Source organism: Macaca fascicularis, chromosome 3 (assembly GCF_037993035.2).
Source record: "Macaca fascicularis isolate 582-1 chromosome 3, T2T-MFA8v1.1".
NCBI classification, from domain to species: domain Eukaryota; kingdom Metazoa; phylum Chordata; class Mammalia; order Primates; family Cercopithecidae; genus Macaca; species Macaca fascicularis.
In genome coordinates this window covers 117,911,777-117,928,297 of record NC_088377.1, presented here as the reverse complement: position 1 = coordinate 117,928,297, position 16,521 = coordinate 117,911,777, and the positions used below count along the sequence as shown (strand labels likewise).

Here is a 16,521-nt window from a genome sequence, read left to right as displayed (position 1 = left end):
CTATTCTTCTGCTGGAGCTCTTTTTCCCCACATATTTTCATGACTGCCTCATTCTCCACATTCAGTGCTCAACTCAAATTTGTCACTTATTCAAAGAGAACTCCTCAGATGCCCTTTGTAAGACAGCATCTTTGTGCCAGTTCATTCCTATTGTATTGACCAATTTTCTTTAATTTGTGGTATATTAATTTCTCAAATATTAGCATCTTAGTTTAGAATGATTTTAGATTCACATAAAGGTTGCAAAAATAATAGAGAATTTGCACTTATCCATCTTCCACAAATGTTAACATATTACAAAGCCATGATATATTTGTCAAAACTAGGAAATTTACCTTAGGACTGCACCCTCAAATAAACTGAAGGCTGTAGTCAGATTTTACCAATCTGAATTTTTCAGTTTTCCCAATCAGGATATCCGATTGCGTTATTCATCATTTTCTAATCTGTGACTGTTTTCTATTCTTTCCTGGTTCTTCATAATTTTGACGTTTTTGAAAAATACTATTCAGGTATTTTGTTAGTGTGTTATTTAATTTGGGTTTATATAAACTTTGTCATGATTGGACTAGGATTATGCTTTTGGGGGAAGAGTACCACAAAACAGAAGTACTCTTATTATTACACGTTATCAGGAGACATGTGACATCAACATGTGTTACCACTAGTAAAATTAACTGCAATCACTTGATTAATGTAATGTCTGCCAAGTTTCTCCACTGTAAAACCGGTAGATTTTTTTTTCCTTGTCATACCCAATTATTTGGAAACAACTCAAATGCAGCCAACAAGCAAAATGAGGGAAGTTATTCAAAATCTTTTAGGTGAAGTAGTAGCAACAAATATTTGTAATTCTTTAAAGAAGCTTTGTTTCCTTGCTTCTATTTAATTATCTACTCGTATATTTATATAGTAAGGACTTAGGGATATTTACTTTAATCTTTAAATAATATTCTGTTTCTTCTTAGATATTGTCTGAAGCATTCCACTAGAATGCAAGTTTCATGAAGGCAGAGATCTCATTTATCTTGCTCATCACTCTAACTCTTGAGGCCTTAAATAATTGCTGGCACAGGATAAACATTCAATAAATATTGGTGAATGAAAGATGAAATAATATAAAATGTATATTTTTATGATAACTTTTACTCACCCTTCTTCATCCTTTAATTAAAAGAGGAATGGACTTGAGGAAACCAAAGAATTTTTAACACACTCGATCATTATGTCCAGGGGAAAAAATGTGAGATGTCTGCTTTGATGCTTTCACATCAAATGTTTGGGGGTACTTTGCAATCTTGGCAAAGAATCCTAAAGAAATCTGACCAACGTAAACAGAAATTTAGCTTCAATCTAACAATAATGATAGAACGAGTCTTACTGAGATTTGCACTGACTCCGTGCAACCTATCCAGAGAATGGTACAAATGGCAGGGTTCATGAGTAACAGTCATGTGAATTACTGATGTTTTCTTACCTTCCGCACAATAGCCCATACATCCCTGAGTTGGCTGTAGTAAGTATACAAAAAAGTTCCCACAGTTTCTTACAGACACTGGGATTTGAAAGAGACAGCAGTCTTTTGTAGTGCTAAACAAAAACTGCCATGTTGCACAAGCTGTCAATTGCTTGATCTCCCCAGGAGATGGCAGTGTTTCTGAATCTCTCAGAGACAGCCAGATGGGGGCCTGAGTTCCACAGTGGTTCATCTTTTGCAGCACAGAAAACAAAAGTTGAAAATTCAATTTATTTTCATCCATTGTAGATATATCAACTTTGCATTTCCTTCTAAACAACCCTTAAAATATTATTAATCATTAAAAATATTATAACTTGCACCTGTTCTATACAATAAAAAGTAGTTTTAAGGAATACTAAATTTAAGGGTAGAAATCTCATAGTTAATATACTCATTCACAAATTCATTGTAAATATTAATAAATTTATTCCATGCATTACACTTGTATTGTAAACAAGGGAAATTAAATCTCAGATACCTTACTAAAATAGCTGATAAATTCTAAAATAAGACAAGTCAATCTAAAGTTATCTTAACACATAACACAAAGATAAACTGATCTTGGAAAGCTCTTGGAAAACTGCTTGAAATAGTATGTACAAGAAGTTAATACATAGTTCAGGAGGCAATAAAATCAGCGAGAAGGAAGGTATTACTCAAAATCTGATGATGGAAAATTGTTTAGTAATTTAGAAATAATAAATTTGGCAGGGAGCAGTAGCTCACGCCTGTAATCCCAGCACTTTGGGACGCCGAGGTGGGCAGACTGCCTGAGGTCAGGAGATCGTGACCATCCTGGCTAACATGGTGAAACCCCGTCTCTACCAAAAATACAAAAAAAATTAGCCGGGTGTGGTGAAGTGCACCTGTAACCCCAGCTACTCGGGAGGCTGAGGCAGGGGAATTGCTTAAACCAGGGAGATGGGGTCTACCGTGAGCCAAGATCGCATCACTGCACTCCATCCTGGGTGACAGAGCGAGACTGCATCTCAAAACAAATAAATAAATAAATAATAACGTTTCAACCTCACTTGAAGTCATCAAAATCATTTTTCAGATGAAAAATAGAATTAAATAGCAAAATAACCCAGGAAAAATAAGAAGAAACTATGCACGACTCAGGAAGAACCAGGACCCTTACTAAATGCATGATCTTGGACAAGGCACTCAACATCCTTCTCTTTCATATTAGGTGGAAGTAGTACCCACCTCAAAGTATCATAATGAGGTATGGATAAAGTAATATATATAATACAGCTTCTACATAGCAATGGCTCAAAAATCATTAGCCAGGTTATAATTCTTATTATTATTTCTATGCTTAAAAGCAAAGGAAAAACATAAAGGAAATATTGATATATATGAATGAATTATAATTTTAAAAATATAAGATTAAAATTAAATAATAAAATTATATGTAAGTAGTCCTATATTTTGTTATGTTTATTTATAATCATACTATATTTGCTATTTTATTTTAACCTTGTAATATTATCCATTTAAAACTCTAAGACTACAAATGGACAAAATGTACAAACAGGTAATTCACAAAAGAAACACAAATGCCTAATACATACATGAGAATATTCAGTATTGCAAAAGGTATTTTCATGTACTGCTATTGGAACTAAAAATTATCACTATGTTTTAAATGAACAATTATATGTATCAAAAGCCTCAAAAAGACTTTAACCATTACTTATCTAACTTATAAAAATCAATCTTACTAAAGACACTAAAATTAAAATGATTACATGTGCATTTGCTAATTGCAGAATTACTTATTATAGCAAAATCCTGAACGTCCACACATATGGTGATGGTTTAAATAAATATGATACATGTATGGCATAATATTATTTTCAAAAATTATAAAAATGAATTTATAATAACAGGAAAATGATAATACTATAACTGTAACTGAAAAAGAATAGCATGTTTTTCAATTGAACATATAACATGAACATTACAAAACAATATAAATAAGATAAAACAATAGCAAAATGTTAATAACGGTAGTTATGACTGTGTGGATAGATTATGAAGAAATGTTGTTCCACTCCTGTTCTTTATTTCCTAAGCTTTATGTAATGCACATTTCTTATTTAAAACATTACAAATAGTAATTTATGTAAGTCAACATGTATTAAGCAGTAGAGAAAAAAAAATCATTGAGTTTCCGGTTGAATGCTTTAAAGTCTTAGCACAAAAAGGGAATGAAAGGGTGGGGATAGAGAGCACTTCCTCGTGGAGCACAGACTGCTCAGTTTAGCTGATCTCCAGGAAAACAGCCAGGGAAACTGGTTCACCTTTACATTTGTGTGAGGTTCTAGAAACACTTGTAGCTAAATCAACCTTAAGAAAAAAACACAAATATTTTTAAATGTGGTGAAGTTCCTCCAATTTTCTCAAACTTTACTTTTAAATTCTAATTGTTTTTTAGTCCCTTACAAATGAAGTGTCACAAAAGTGACTAATGAGCAAATAAACAAAAAAGGGATAATGAGACTTAACCACAATGCCACGCTTTAAAATTAAACATTGTTAAAATTTCAATGTCTTTCCAGAGATCTTTTTACATTAGTGCTTAAAAAGGAAAATGATTCCTGCTTCTGCAGTATTTATAAAATGTGAATAACAATAAGGAAAACAAGCCTTTTGCTAAGACAAAATCTTATGTGATGCGATCTCTCTCCAGGGGCCAATAGTAGCTGCATGACCTCTAAGTTAAAAGAAAGTCACCTTTAAGAATGAAATCACACCCAATAAGTGTATAATTATATAGGGTAAAATTGTGAGTGATGATGAACCCTTTAGTAATTTGAGAAGCATTACACAGACATATGTCTTCAATAATATCATGCCTTTATTAGCTACCTATCACAGCTGAACACCTATTTATGCAGAATTCACTTGGGAAACCAGTTAGCTGAGAAAGACTGTGATAAGGGAGAAGATCAGGTACATGGCTTTGGTCATGTGACTCATGCTTAGTGTCTGTGTCCACATCTTTATAATGAGGTAACACTAGCTACCTCAAAGCATCACTGAGAGAACTAGTGAGTTTACATATGCAATAAGGTCCACAAGTGCAGGGAATTTATAAGTTGCAAAATAAATGTCAGATTAAAATCCTTCTTCCACTTTGATCATATAAGTTAGGATGCTGAGTTAATGGGCTTAGTGTTTTGACAGATTTAGAATTAGTCTCATTCTTTAGATGATGTGGATAAAAATGTGGTCGCAATAATAAGAGTTGAACTGAAAGAATAACTGGTCAGAGTATGATAAGTAGAAATAATGTCTCTTTCATGACAGTATCATCAGATGAATGGGGACTACAAATGAATTAGGGGAACTTGCATTTGAAAATCATGCTAAGGATAAGTAGAATTGTCAATAGAAATTCAGAATGGCTTGGATAAGTAATACAAGTTAGCTGAGGGATTACCCAAGAAATCACACTTTATGTTTATTCTTCTGCTTATTTTTTGAAGCATTTTGGAAGAAAATGTAATTGTCAAATGAAATAAGAATGAAAGAAGTCACCTGGGCTAGACAAGTCAATGCTACACAATGCTATAAAGGACAATGCTATGATCAGAATCATATCATGTTGTAAAAAAAGTAAAGTTTATGAAAAGTTAAGTTGCAAATTAAACACATCCGATGTGAGTTCATGTATAAAACCTTTTTAATTTTGTCCATTTAAACCTGATGTGTTTGAAAGACATATGCTTACATGTTCACAACTATAAAGAAAAAAAGGGTATGTTGGCTGCCCAAATTTTGGGTTTGAGGAGGGAGCTTAAGTGAGATAAGGCCATATGCCTCCAGAGTATGGAATATGCTACAGGTATACTGTCTTCCAACTGTGATCAGGAAATACCTGAAGATTTCACTGCCAGACTGAGTTCTTCTTAGTCTTAGAATAGGAGGTGCCGAGCCTGTAAGTTTTACTCCATCAGTTAAGAAAGGCAGTGAGAGGCAACAACTGACAAAACTGAAGCACTTTAGATAAACAGTATTTTACTGTTTGCAGGTAATACACCTGAGCCCTAGAGAACAACTGCCTGTATTCAAAACTCAGCCTTTTGACTTGCTAGCTGTGACTGTAGGAGCACTATGCCTAAGAACATATGTTTTCTGCACTGTTTGATGGAAATAATGATGATACATTGTATCCTAGAGTTGTAAACTCATACAAGATAATGTCGGTAAAAGTGTTTCTGGACTGCATGGAACATAACGTTAACTATTACTATTATTATTAGACTAGGTAATGTGGGAATAGTCTTTCAGATCAACTCAATCTTATACAAAATTAAAACAATATTTTAGCATGAGAAATAAGCTGGCTGTAAGAAGATACAAATCTCATATGAAAAACACATAAGGAAAATCATATGTAGTACTTAGGGAGTTGACATACCTCAACACATTTGGTTGGCATCTCAGCAGGTCTGTCAAAGATGAGAAATCTATACCATCCGGGGGAGAGGGAATGGTCACATATTAGGTCTTGAACAGCTGACTGCTGGAGGTGCCACGAGTCAAAATGGACACTTCTATAAGGACTCTGAAGAAACTGATGTCCCCCAGGAGAGCACTCCTGAGCTAGTATGGAAAGACAGGTGTTTTTATGTAATGCATTTTGTTTGTTGACACAGTTCAGTCCTCAATTAAAATTGATTCTCATAACAAAAAATAAAGCAAATTAACTTACTTTGCACATAAAGACGCTCTGAAATGTCAGGGTCTGTTAATAAGTCATAAGTGACTTAACTAATTTGCATGTTTCATAAATGCAATAAACAAATCAACAAAACTCTTTAGAATGTACTTTTGAAAGATGTAAGCTTTAAAACCTTTATTTTCATTTAATTCAAACAACCAATAGAGTTGCTTGCTCTTGAGTTAGGATGTCAAGTCACAGGACCTACAAGGATTTCTCTTGGGCCTGGTACTCTGGATTTTAATATCGCTATTGTTTCTCTACAACCAGTTTCTCCCAAAGTAGCCACATGCCTCAAAAGTTCTATTTCTGCCAAATGCTGGAATGCAACAAACTGAACTAATATTTCAATGCTAACTCAATATGTGTAAAGTGCTTTCAAACTAAAGTTTCCTGCATTCTTGAATGCAGAAAAACATTAAAAATTTTTAAAGTTGTTTTTCAAAATTTTGGAAGTATCTTTTTGCCTACTAAGCACAGAAAAACGAATGGGATGGAGGGGAGCAGGTTTGAAGGGGAAACAAGAAAAGCCCATGGCGAAAGGGAGAATTCTTTAGTCTTTTTTAGGAAACCTTTTATCTGAGTAGTCTTTGGCCTGGAATATACTTATTTCATGAAATCCACAGAGGCCAAACAAAAAGCTCCACTTTCCAGCACTGAAAGTGGAGAGAAGAGCAGGCAGTGAAACAGTTATCCTAAAATGCAGCTCTTGTTTGAGGCTCCTGTGTTCACAAATTGCTGAAATAATAAGCACCACAAGGAACTGTCTGTATTTGAATACTAGAGTATCTTGTTGGCACAGGTGATAGAAAATCTTCAAATACTATATATTATATTTATTGATGGAAAACACTGTAATAAAGATGGCATCTATGAAATTAGAAAGGTGAAAGAAACAATTCAGTCACTACTAAAAATACCTGATTGTGGAAAAAGCTTATCTAACTAAAAAAGTTATCAAATACTTATTATATAATTTTAAATTACAGAAGTGTTTATAAATCAAAATCAATTTCTCAACTTTAATAAGGAGAACAAAAAATCAGAGATACTAATTTACAAGTGGATCTCACAAGTGTAGCCTATGAAAAATAAGTCATTATAATTAGAATTATGTTTCTGCTTTTTATTTTGTTTATAGTTATGGCAATTAAACGATATAAAGATATTATTTTCCAAAAGATATCTCTACATAATTTTTTTTAGTACAAGATATTGGAAGTCAACACAAAGGGCTCCTCTTTCTTTTGTCTATAAATCCTCCATAGTTGTTAATTTCCCAAAAGGCTCCAATGTCAGCACGAAATAAGTATTTTATAAAATACTTATTTTATAAAATAAAAGATAGACGTCAAGGGATGTGCTATTATTTCATCTAATCTTGAAATATCTCTAATACCCTTCAAAACAAGGACATTGCACCTGGTTACAATCTTTTAAAAAAGAGATTTTGAAAGAGATCCCTAGTAAGGTGTGCATAAACTATTAAAATGTTTTCTCTGATCTCTTTTCTACAATAGAATTTTGTCTTGGGAAAAAATCAATAACTCCATCTTTTTTGTGTGTAGTATTCCTCCTTACTCAGCACCTTTGTAGTTCTTGCATTTCTTCTGGTTTAGCTGCTTTGTTTCCTAATACAAAGCCGAAAATATAAGATGTATAAAAGAAATCACTGCTTGCCATCAACAACACTAGAGAATTGTGTAATATTTAACTCAAAATTTTATTTATTTACTTTTACTCAACATTTATGTTATAGGATAATTTTAAATTCATATATTTTGTATCTATTATTTCATAACTTTTTTCTAAAAATCTACTTATTTACACTGTTCAAGGACTATATAGAAAGTTTAGAAATCTTATTAGCAGTAATCAAGCCACAATTTCAAAGCTTTATTCCAATCTTAGCTCTAGAATGCATGATATAGTTGAGTGAGGATTATATTGATGGCTTGGGCTCTCATTTGAGGATCTGAGGACTCTGCGCAACAAATACTAAAAGAATAGCTCTACAAGCCCATCTCATTCATCAGTCAAGTTCATGGCATGATATACAGAGCTTTCTGGCAAACTGACAATATAACTTTTCCCCTAAAAAAAAAGTAGACATAAAATATACATTAAATTTATACTTCTATTCATCCTGACTACTTCCTGATATGATTTAAGAAAGTTGGGTAATATATAATAGAATTTACAGTACTTGAATTTCAAGTATTTTGGAAGAATGTGTCAAGTTATAAATAATAGAGCCATAGTGATAGCATATGCAAATGATTTCCTTTTCCTGTTTCTACATACGAGGCAACCTGTATTAGATTATTTTCCAGTTTAATGTAATGACCAAGACTAGAATTCTACAAAATTCAGAACTGGTTGATACACAATATATTAAGAAGCCAAATAAATCATTTTATTTTTAAGAGATAAACATGCGTAACTCTTGGTGACAGGTACTTCATAATAACTGAATTTGTAGTTATAAAATCTTCTGTATATTATCCTACAGGAATTCCTACAGGAATTTCAAGTATTTTGAAAATTTCAAGTCTTCAAAATCTTATAACTTCTTCAAAGATTTGAGAAAGGGAAAAGCCATTTTTTATGCCCAAACATAATGAGAAATAAAAAATAATTTAGTTTCTGACATTCAAAATAGAATTTTCTTGGAAAATCATTCCCATGTTTTAGAAGAATCCAATGTCTGCTGGATGCAGTAGCTCACATCTGTAATTCCAGCACTTTGGGAGGTCAAGAGGCCAAGGCAGGTGGATCACCAAAACCTCAGGAATTGGAAACCAGCCTGACCAACATGGAGAAAGCCATCTCTACTAAAAATATATATATATATTGTGTATATATATAATATGTGTATATATATACACAAAAAAATATATAGTATATATATACACACACAAAATATATATAAATACAAAAATACAAAATTAGCCAGGCATAGTGGTGCACGCCTGTAATTCCAGCTACTCGGGAGGCTGAGGCAGGAGAATCACTTGAATCCAGGAGGTGGAGGTTGCAGTTAGCCAAGATCACGCCACTGCACTCCAGCCTGGGCAACAAGAGTGAAACTCCGTCTCAAAAAAAAAAAAATCAATGTCATAAAAATGGCCGTACTACCCTAAACAATCTAAAGAGTCAAGACTATTTCTATGAAACTACCAATGTTATTTTTTACAAAATTAGAAAAAAGCTATTCTAAAATTCATATGGAGCCAAAAAAAAGTGTCCCAATAGCAAAAGCAATCTTCAGCAAAAAGAATAAAGTCTGAGGCATTACATTACCCGACTTCATACAATATTATAAGGCTACAGTAACCAAACATCATAGCAGTCATCAAAAACGGACACATAGACCAATGAAACAGAATAGAGAACCCACAAATAAAACCACACACCTACAGCCATCTGATCTTTGACAAAGTCAACAAAAATAAGCAATGGAAAAAGCACTCCGTATTCAATAAATGGTCCTTGGATAACTGGCTAGCCATAGGAAGAATAATGAAACTTTTCACCATATGCAAAAATTAACTTAAGATGTATTAAAGATTTAAATATAAGACCTCAAACTGTAAAAAGTCCTAGAAAAAAACCCTAGGAAATACTTTTCTGCACATGGGCCTTGGCAAAGAACTTATGACAAAGTCCTCAAAAGCAACTGCAAAAAAAAAAAAAAAAAAACCCTAAAATTAACAAGTTGGACCTCATTAAAGAGTTTCTCCACTATCAATAGAGTAAACAGACAACCTACAGAATGGGAAAAAATATTCACAAACTATGCATCTGAAAAATGTCTAATATCCAGAATCTATAAGGATTTTAAATAATTCAACAAGCAAAAAACAACCCCATGGAAAAGTGGGCAAAAGACATGAAAAGATGCTTCTCCAAAGATGCCATACAAATGGCCAACAAGCATATGAAAAAATGCTCAACATCACTAATCATCAAGGAAACGCAAATCAAAACCACAATGAGATATTATCTTACATCAGTCAGAATTACTACTATTAAAAAATCAATAAACAACAGATGTCAGTGAGGCTGTAGGGAAAGGGAACATTTATACACTGTTGGTGGGAATATAAATCAAATCAGTCACTATGAAAAGCCGTCAAAGAAATGAAAAAAGAACTAATCTCGAAGAACTGAAAAAAGAACTATCATTCAACCCAGCAATCCCATTTTGGGTATACACCCATGGAAAATAAATTATTCTACCAAAAAGAAGACACGTGTACTGGTATGTTCATCCCAGCACATTCACAGTAGCAAAGACATGGAATCAGCCATGGTGCCCATCAGCAGTGAATTGGATAAAGAAAATGTAGTATACCTGAAACTGGTCCAATTGTCCCACAGAACTGATGTTTATGGTTTCTTTTGAATAAACATAGAAATTGACCCTGCCAGTCTTAAAACTTCAGAAAGTTACAACTGTCTTATCTGAGTTCCTTTCTCAGGAAACCAACCATCAGGCCTCCCAGATGGTATCAAGGAACTGAAACTTACCAGATTACCACATCTGGAAAACGAGATTCCAGACCCCTACCAATCGTGATTGCTTAACTGACCATCAGCTTCCTGTTGACCAACTCATCTCCCTTATTCCTCCCTAATTCCTGTATTCCTACATGTAGCTATAGCTCTTCTCTGCTATATAAACCCAATTTTAATCAGTCAGAGAGATGGATTTGAGACTGATCTTCCATCTCCTCAGTTGGAGCACCCTATTAAAGCCCTCTTCCCTAGCAATACTCATTGTCTCAGTGATTGGCTTTTTGTGCAGGAATATGCCTATAGTATAGGAGAAAAAGATATGATTGGCTTTTTTCTGAACTCCTGGTATTTCAGTAATACATATACAACATGCAACACTATGCAGCCATATAAAAGACTAAAATCATGTCCTTGGCAGGAACATGGATGCAAATGGAGGCCATTATCCTAAACAAACTAATGCAGAAACAGAAAACCAAATACTGCATGTTCTTACTTATAAGGACAAGCTAAACACTGGGTACCCACAGACATAAAGATGGGAAAAATAGGCACTAGGGACTACTGAAGGGGGAAGGAAAGAAGAGGGTAAGGATTGAAAAACTACCTATTGGGTACCATGCTCACTATCTGGGTGACAATATCATTTGTACCTCAAACCTCAGCATCGTGCGATGTACCTTTGTAACAAACCTGCACATGTACTCCTTGAATCTAAAATAAAAGTTGAGATTTTTTTAAAAAAATAGAATTTTAGGTTCTTCAGCAACGCAGATGGTTAAAAAGCAAGAGAAAATAGAGAGTGGCTAGTTTGCTAAATCACTTTACATTGGCCTTCTTTACATATCAAAAGACAAACTGAGGGCCTCTTTTGAATACAATTAGATTGAAAGCAAAAGGACAGAAAATAATATATCCTGCAACTAGCAACCAAAAGAAAGGTGATGTGGTTGTACTACTATCAAACAAAGAAGAACTTAAAACATAAAAGTCTTACCAGAGATGAGGGACACTTTATAATGATAAAAGAGTCAATCCATGAGGAAGATAAAGCAATTGTAACATAATTGAACCTAATAACAGAGCACTGAAATATATGAAGCAAAATCCAGCAGAAACTGAGGGAAAAAAAATACATATTTTAACAATAACAATTGGAGTCTTTAATATCCCACTTTCAATATCAATTTTAAAAACAGGTAGCATAATAAATAAATAAAAATCAGAACAACAATATAAACCAACTTGACCTAGCAGACATCTATAAACACTATTCCTAAAAATATTAGAATATAATTTTTTCCCAAGTACACATGGAATATTCACCAAAATAGACAATCTGCCAGACCATAAAACAAACCTTGATAAATTTAAACAGAAAGATGGGCATGGTGGTACGTTCCTATAAACCCAGCTACTTGGGAGGTTGAGGTGGGAGAATTGCTTCAGTCCAGGAGTTCAAATCCAGCCTAGGCAACATAGTAAGAGCCTACTTTTAAAAATAAAATAACATAAAATTAAAACATAATTCAAAAAGATGAAATTCATACAAAGTATGTTCTCTAATCACAATGGAATGAAATTAGAACTCAATAACAATGAAATTTAAGAAACTTTACAAATACGTGGAAATTAAACAACCAAAATAATCACTGAGTTAAAGAATAAAAGAAAAAGAAAACTAAAAAATACTTGGAGAAATGTTAAAATGAGGATACAACATACCAAAATGTATGGAATGCTGCTACAGTAATGCATAGAAGGACATGTATAGACAGGAATACGCCTATAGTATAGGAGAAAAAGATATGAACATAACAAGTTAACCTTGCACCTTAAGACACTGGAAAAATAGGAGTATACTAAACCTAAAGGAAGGAGAAGGAAGGAAATTTTTAAGACTGGAAGGAAAATTGATGAAACTGAGTATAGAAAAATAATAGAGAAAAATCAGTGAAACCAAAAGCTGGTTCTTTGAAAGAATCAACAAAACTGACAGACCTGTAATTAGATTTATTGAGAAAAAAAGAGAGAAAGATTCAAATTACTACAAGCAGGAATGAAATAGGGGACACCACTGCAAACCTTATTAAGGAATACTATGACTGTTATACACCAATAATTAGATAACTTAGATGAGATTGGCAAATTCCTAAAAAGACACAAACTACAAAAAGAACTCAAGAAGAAAAATAAAATCCAAATAGATTTATAACAAGTAAAAAGATCAAATCAGTCAAAACACTACCCACAAAGAAAAGACTTGGTCCAGATGGCATAATGCTAAATTCTACCAAACATTTCAAAAAGAATTACTCCCGATTCATCTGAAACACTTCCAAAAAAAAATAGAAGAAGATGGAACACTTTCCACCTCATTGTATGAGCCCAGTATCATAGCCCGTTATTATGGTTACCCTGACACCAAAGCCAGAAAAATATATAACAAGAAAAGATGACTACAAACCAACATATCTCTGGAAAATGGATGAAAAAATCTTCAGCAAACTGAATCCAGAAACATAAAATATACATACATAAAAATTATGACCAAGTGAGATTTATTCCAGGAACACAAGGTTGGTTTAATATCTAAAATTGAATCACTATAATATACCAGATAGCATAGAAGTTAAAATCCACATGTTCATCTCAATAGATACAGAAAAAGCATTTTTAAAAAATTCAACACCTCTTCACAATAAAAACACTCAACAAACTAGGAATAGAAGGAAGTTTCCTCAACTTGATAAAGGATATATACAAAACACCCACAACTTACGTTTCATGTGATGAAGAAAGACTGGGTGCTTTCCTGTAAAATCAGGAACAAGACAAGGATATCTACTCTCATCATATCAATTCCACATTGTACTTTAGAATAGCTAATTCTACCCAGGGGGGTTAGCCAAGATAAATAAATAAAAGATATCCAGATTGGAAAGGAATAAGTAATACTATCTCCATATAGAAAACTCTAAGGAATCAACTTAAAAAACTACAGTATAGTATTCCCTCAATATCCACAGGGGATTATTTCTAGGACCCATAGAATGGGAGAAAACAATTGTAAATCACATATCCAATAAGAGAATTATATCTGGAATATGCAAATAACTTACACAACTCAATAAGAAAAAGGTCAACTACCCATTTTTTTAAATGGCAAAGGATCTGAGTAAGTATTTCTCTGAAGAGGATAAGCTAAATGTCTGATAAGGACACTAAAATGCTTGATACCATTAGCCATTAGGAAAATGACGATCAAACTACAATGAAATACCACTTTACAACCATGAGGATGGGTAGAATCCAAATGTCAGTTAATAAAAAGTATTGATGGAAACATGAAGAAATTAGAAACTTCATACACTGTTGCAGAAACACAAAACAGCACAGCCACTTTGGAAAACATCTTGGCTGTTCCTTAAGCAGTTAATCATAGAATTACCCTATGACCCGGTATTTCCACTCCTAGGCATATATCTCAGAGAAATGAAAACATACATCCAAACGAAATTTGTACCTCGGTGTTTATAGCAGCATTATTTATAATAGCCAAAATGTGGAAACAACCCAAATGTTCATCTTCTAATTCACCAACTAATGAATGTACATACCAAATGTAGTATATCCACACAATGGAACAATATTCTATCTTAAAAAGAAATCAAGTACTGGTACATGCTACAAGATGAATGAACGTTGAAAACGTTGTGCTAGGTGAAGTAGGCAAGTCACAAAAGACAACCTATTATATGATTCAGTTTGTATAAAATATCCAGAATAGGCAAATGCAAGGAGACAGAAAGTAGATTAGTAATTCCTTATAGCTGGGGAGGAAGGGAGGGTGATAGAAGGTATGGGGCATGATAACCAAGCGTACAGTATTTCTTCTTGAATTGATAAAAATGTTCTAAAATTGACTGTGGTCATGGTTGCATATACCTGTAAATATACTCTGAATATACACATATCTGTGAAAATGAAAAACCATAGAGTCACACACTTTAAGTGAGTGATTTGTATGGTATATGAACATCTTAATAAAGCTATTTGAAAAAAGAAGTCTCAATAAATGTATTTTCCATTCACCTCGTTTTCTAGTTTTACTCTATTAAACATAAAGAACTTATAAATGTTACCAATGTTATGAACTTAAAACCTGGTAATGGGTAATATTTGTCTTCAGTAGAGAGATTACAAAGCTATTATATAGGGGCAGAAAGGGGTTATGTGCTGTATAGTAAACATGAAATCATTTTCATTTATAAACATCGGTCATTTTTTTCCTGGAAATATTTATCTAACTGTAATGAATAGAAATATGTTTTTACAAGTATTTTTTAAAGTTATTCATAAAGATTTAGCAAATCTGTAAGCAAACTGAAGAAGGACCAGAAAAAAATCATTGCAGAAAATAATACATTTGATTTTAGCATTTTATTTTTAAGTTTTGCATGGGATAGTGTTTGTATTACCCTTTTCCAAAGCAAACTTACATCGGCAAAACGGGTTAAGATTAAAAAAAGATAAGACAAAACTATACCCCTGACTGTTACAAACGTACGTAGTGTTTTTTTTTCAAACTGCAGATAGCTGAACACAGATCAGACTTATTTCTGAAAAACGTAAGGAAACTTGCAATATAAGAACAAGTCACCTTCGTTAATATTCCTATCTGTACGAACACAAAAAACAAGCAGGAAGGGCTAATGAAAGTTTTGGTTTAACTTCACTTATTTTAAACTAAGTGTGCTTGGTCACGGATTAAAGAAGTGGGAGGGGAGTATTCGCTCCACAGAGAAGTCTTCTGCAGAGGCAAAACTGATTCTAACATATATACACAAACCATAATACAGTGTAATACGGATATACCAAACTTAACTTGGTGATTTATTGTAGGGATAAAATGTTCACCAATGAATTATTTCCGAGGGTCGGGTTGGAGGTGGAATTCGTGCAGTTTGGAATTCAACTCTGTTTTGAGAATTCAGGTCCACTTGCGGCTAGGATACCTGGCAGATCCGGCCAAAGTTTCTTACAGTAAATTAAAAATCAAAGAGCAGGATATCAGCAGGAAGCAACCAAAAACAGAACCGAGGGTCGTAGAGTAAGAGGAGGCAACAACTGCATGTGCGCAAAAGAAAACTGAAGAGTAATAGGCTAGAAATTGACCACTTCAAGGACAGCAGAGGGACAGAGCGGCGGCGGGTGAGGAACAAACATCGCATGCGGTCTTAAAACGCACAGGGACGCTCCCCATGTCAGCGGAGAAGTCTGGCCCAGTCCTTCCACCGCCCAGGCGGCGCCCCTGCGCGCCCACCGCCGCGAGCCCTACCTCGCCGACCTTCCCCCGGGGCCAGGAGCATCAGCGCGGTCGCCAGCACCCAGGCTCCGCCAGGCATCGCTGCTTCCGCGGGTGGGGCGACGGGCGTCGCAGAGCCTGGGCCGCGGGTGACGGGAGGATGGGGCCACCGCAGCCCCTCGGGCTTCCTTTCTTGGATTTTCTCAGTCTGTTCCTGCTTGGAACAGGGAAGCTCCGCGTCCTGGTTCTGCGGCGCAGCCAGTCCTTTCGTGGGTAGAGCCTTCGCGCAGTCCCTCTGCGACTCCTCCCTTCCCATTTTGGCGGCCGGCGGACCTGAAAGCCACGCCCAACCTGTCCCCATAGCCCAGCGTGTACTGGCAGTGGCTCCGCCGCCTTGGATGTCACCGTGCAGTAGCACAGCCAGGAGCCAAGCTACCG

At 34.5% G+C, this 16,521-nt stretch overlaps 1 protein-coding gene across 1 annotated transcript in view; it reads right to left on the bottom strand.

Annotated features, from left to right (window-relative positions):
• The window catches only part of VWDE (von Willebrand factor D and EGF domains), a 77,869-nt gene extending 61,370 nt beyond the window's left edge, over positions 1-16,499 (bottom strand). The window contains exons 1-3 of the mRNA XM_015447689.4: positions 16,117-16,499; positions 5,952-6,136; positions 1,478-1,709 (exon numbers count right to left, since the gene is read on the bottom strand). Coding sequence (XP_015303175.3) covers positions 1,478-1,709; positions 5,952-6,136; positions 16,117-16,444 — 745 coding nt within the window. The 5' untranslated portion in view covers positions 16,445-16,499. The remainder of the gene's footprint in view (positions 1-1,477; positions 1,710-5,951; positions 6,137-16,116) is intronic.
• Between the last annotated feature and the right edge of the window lie 22 nt (positions 16,500-16,521).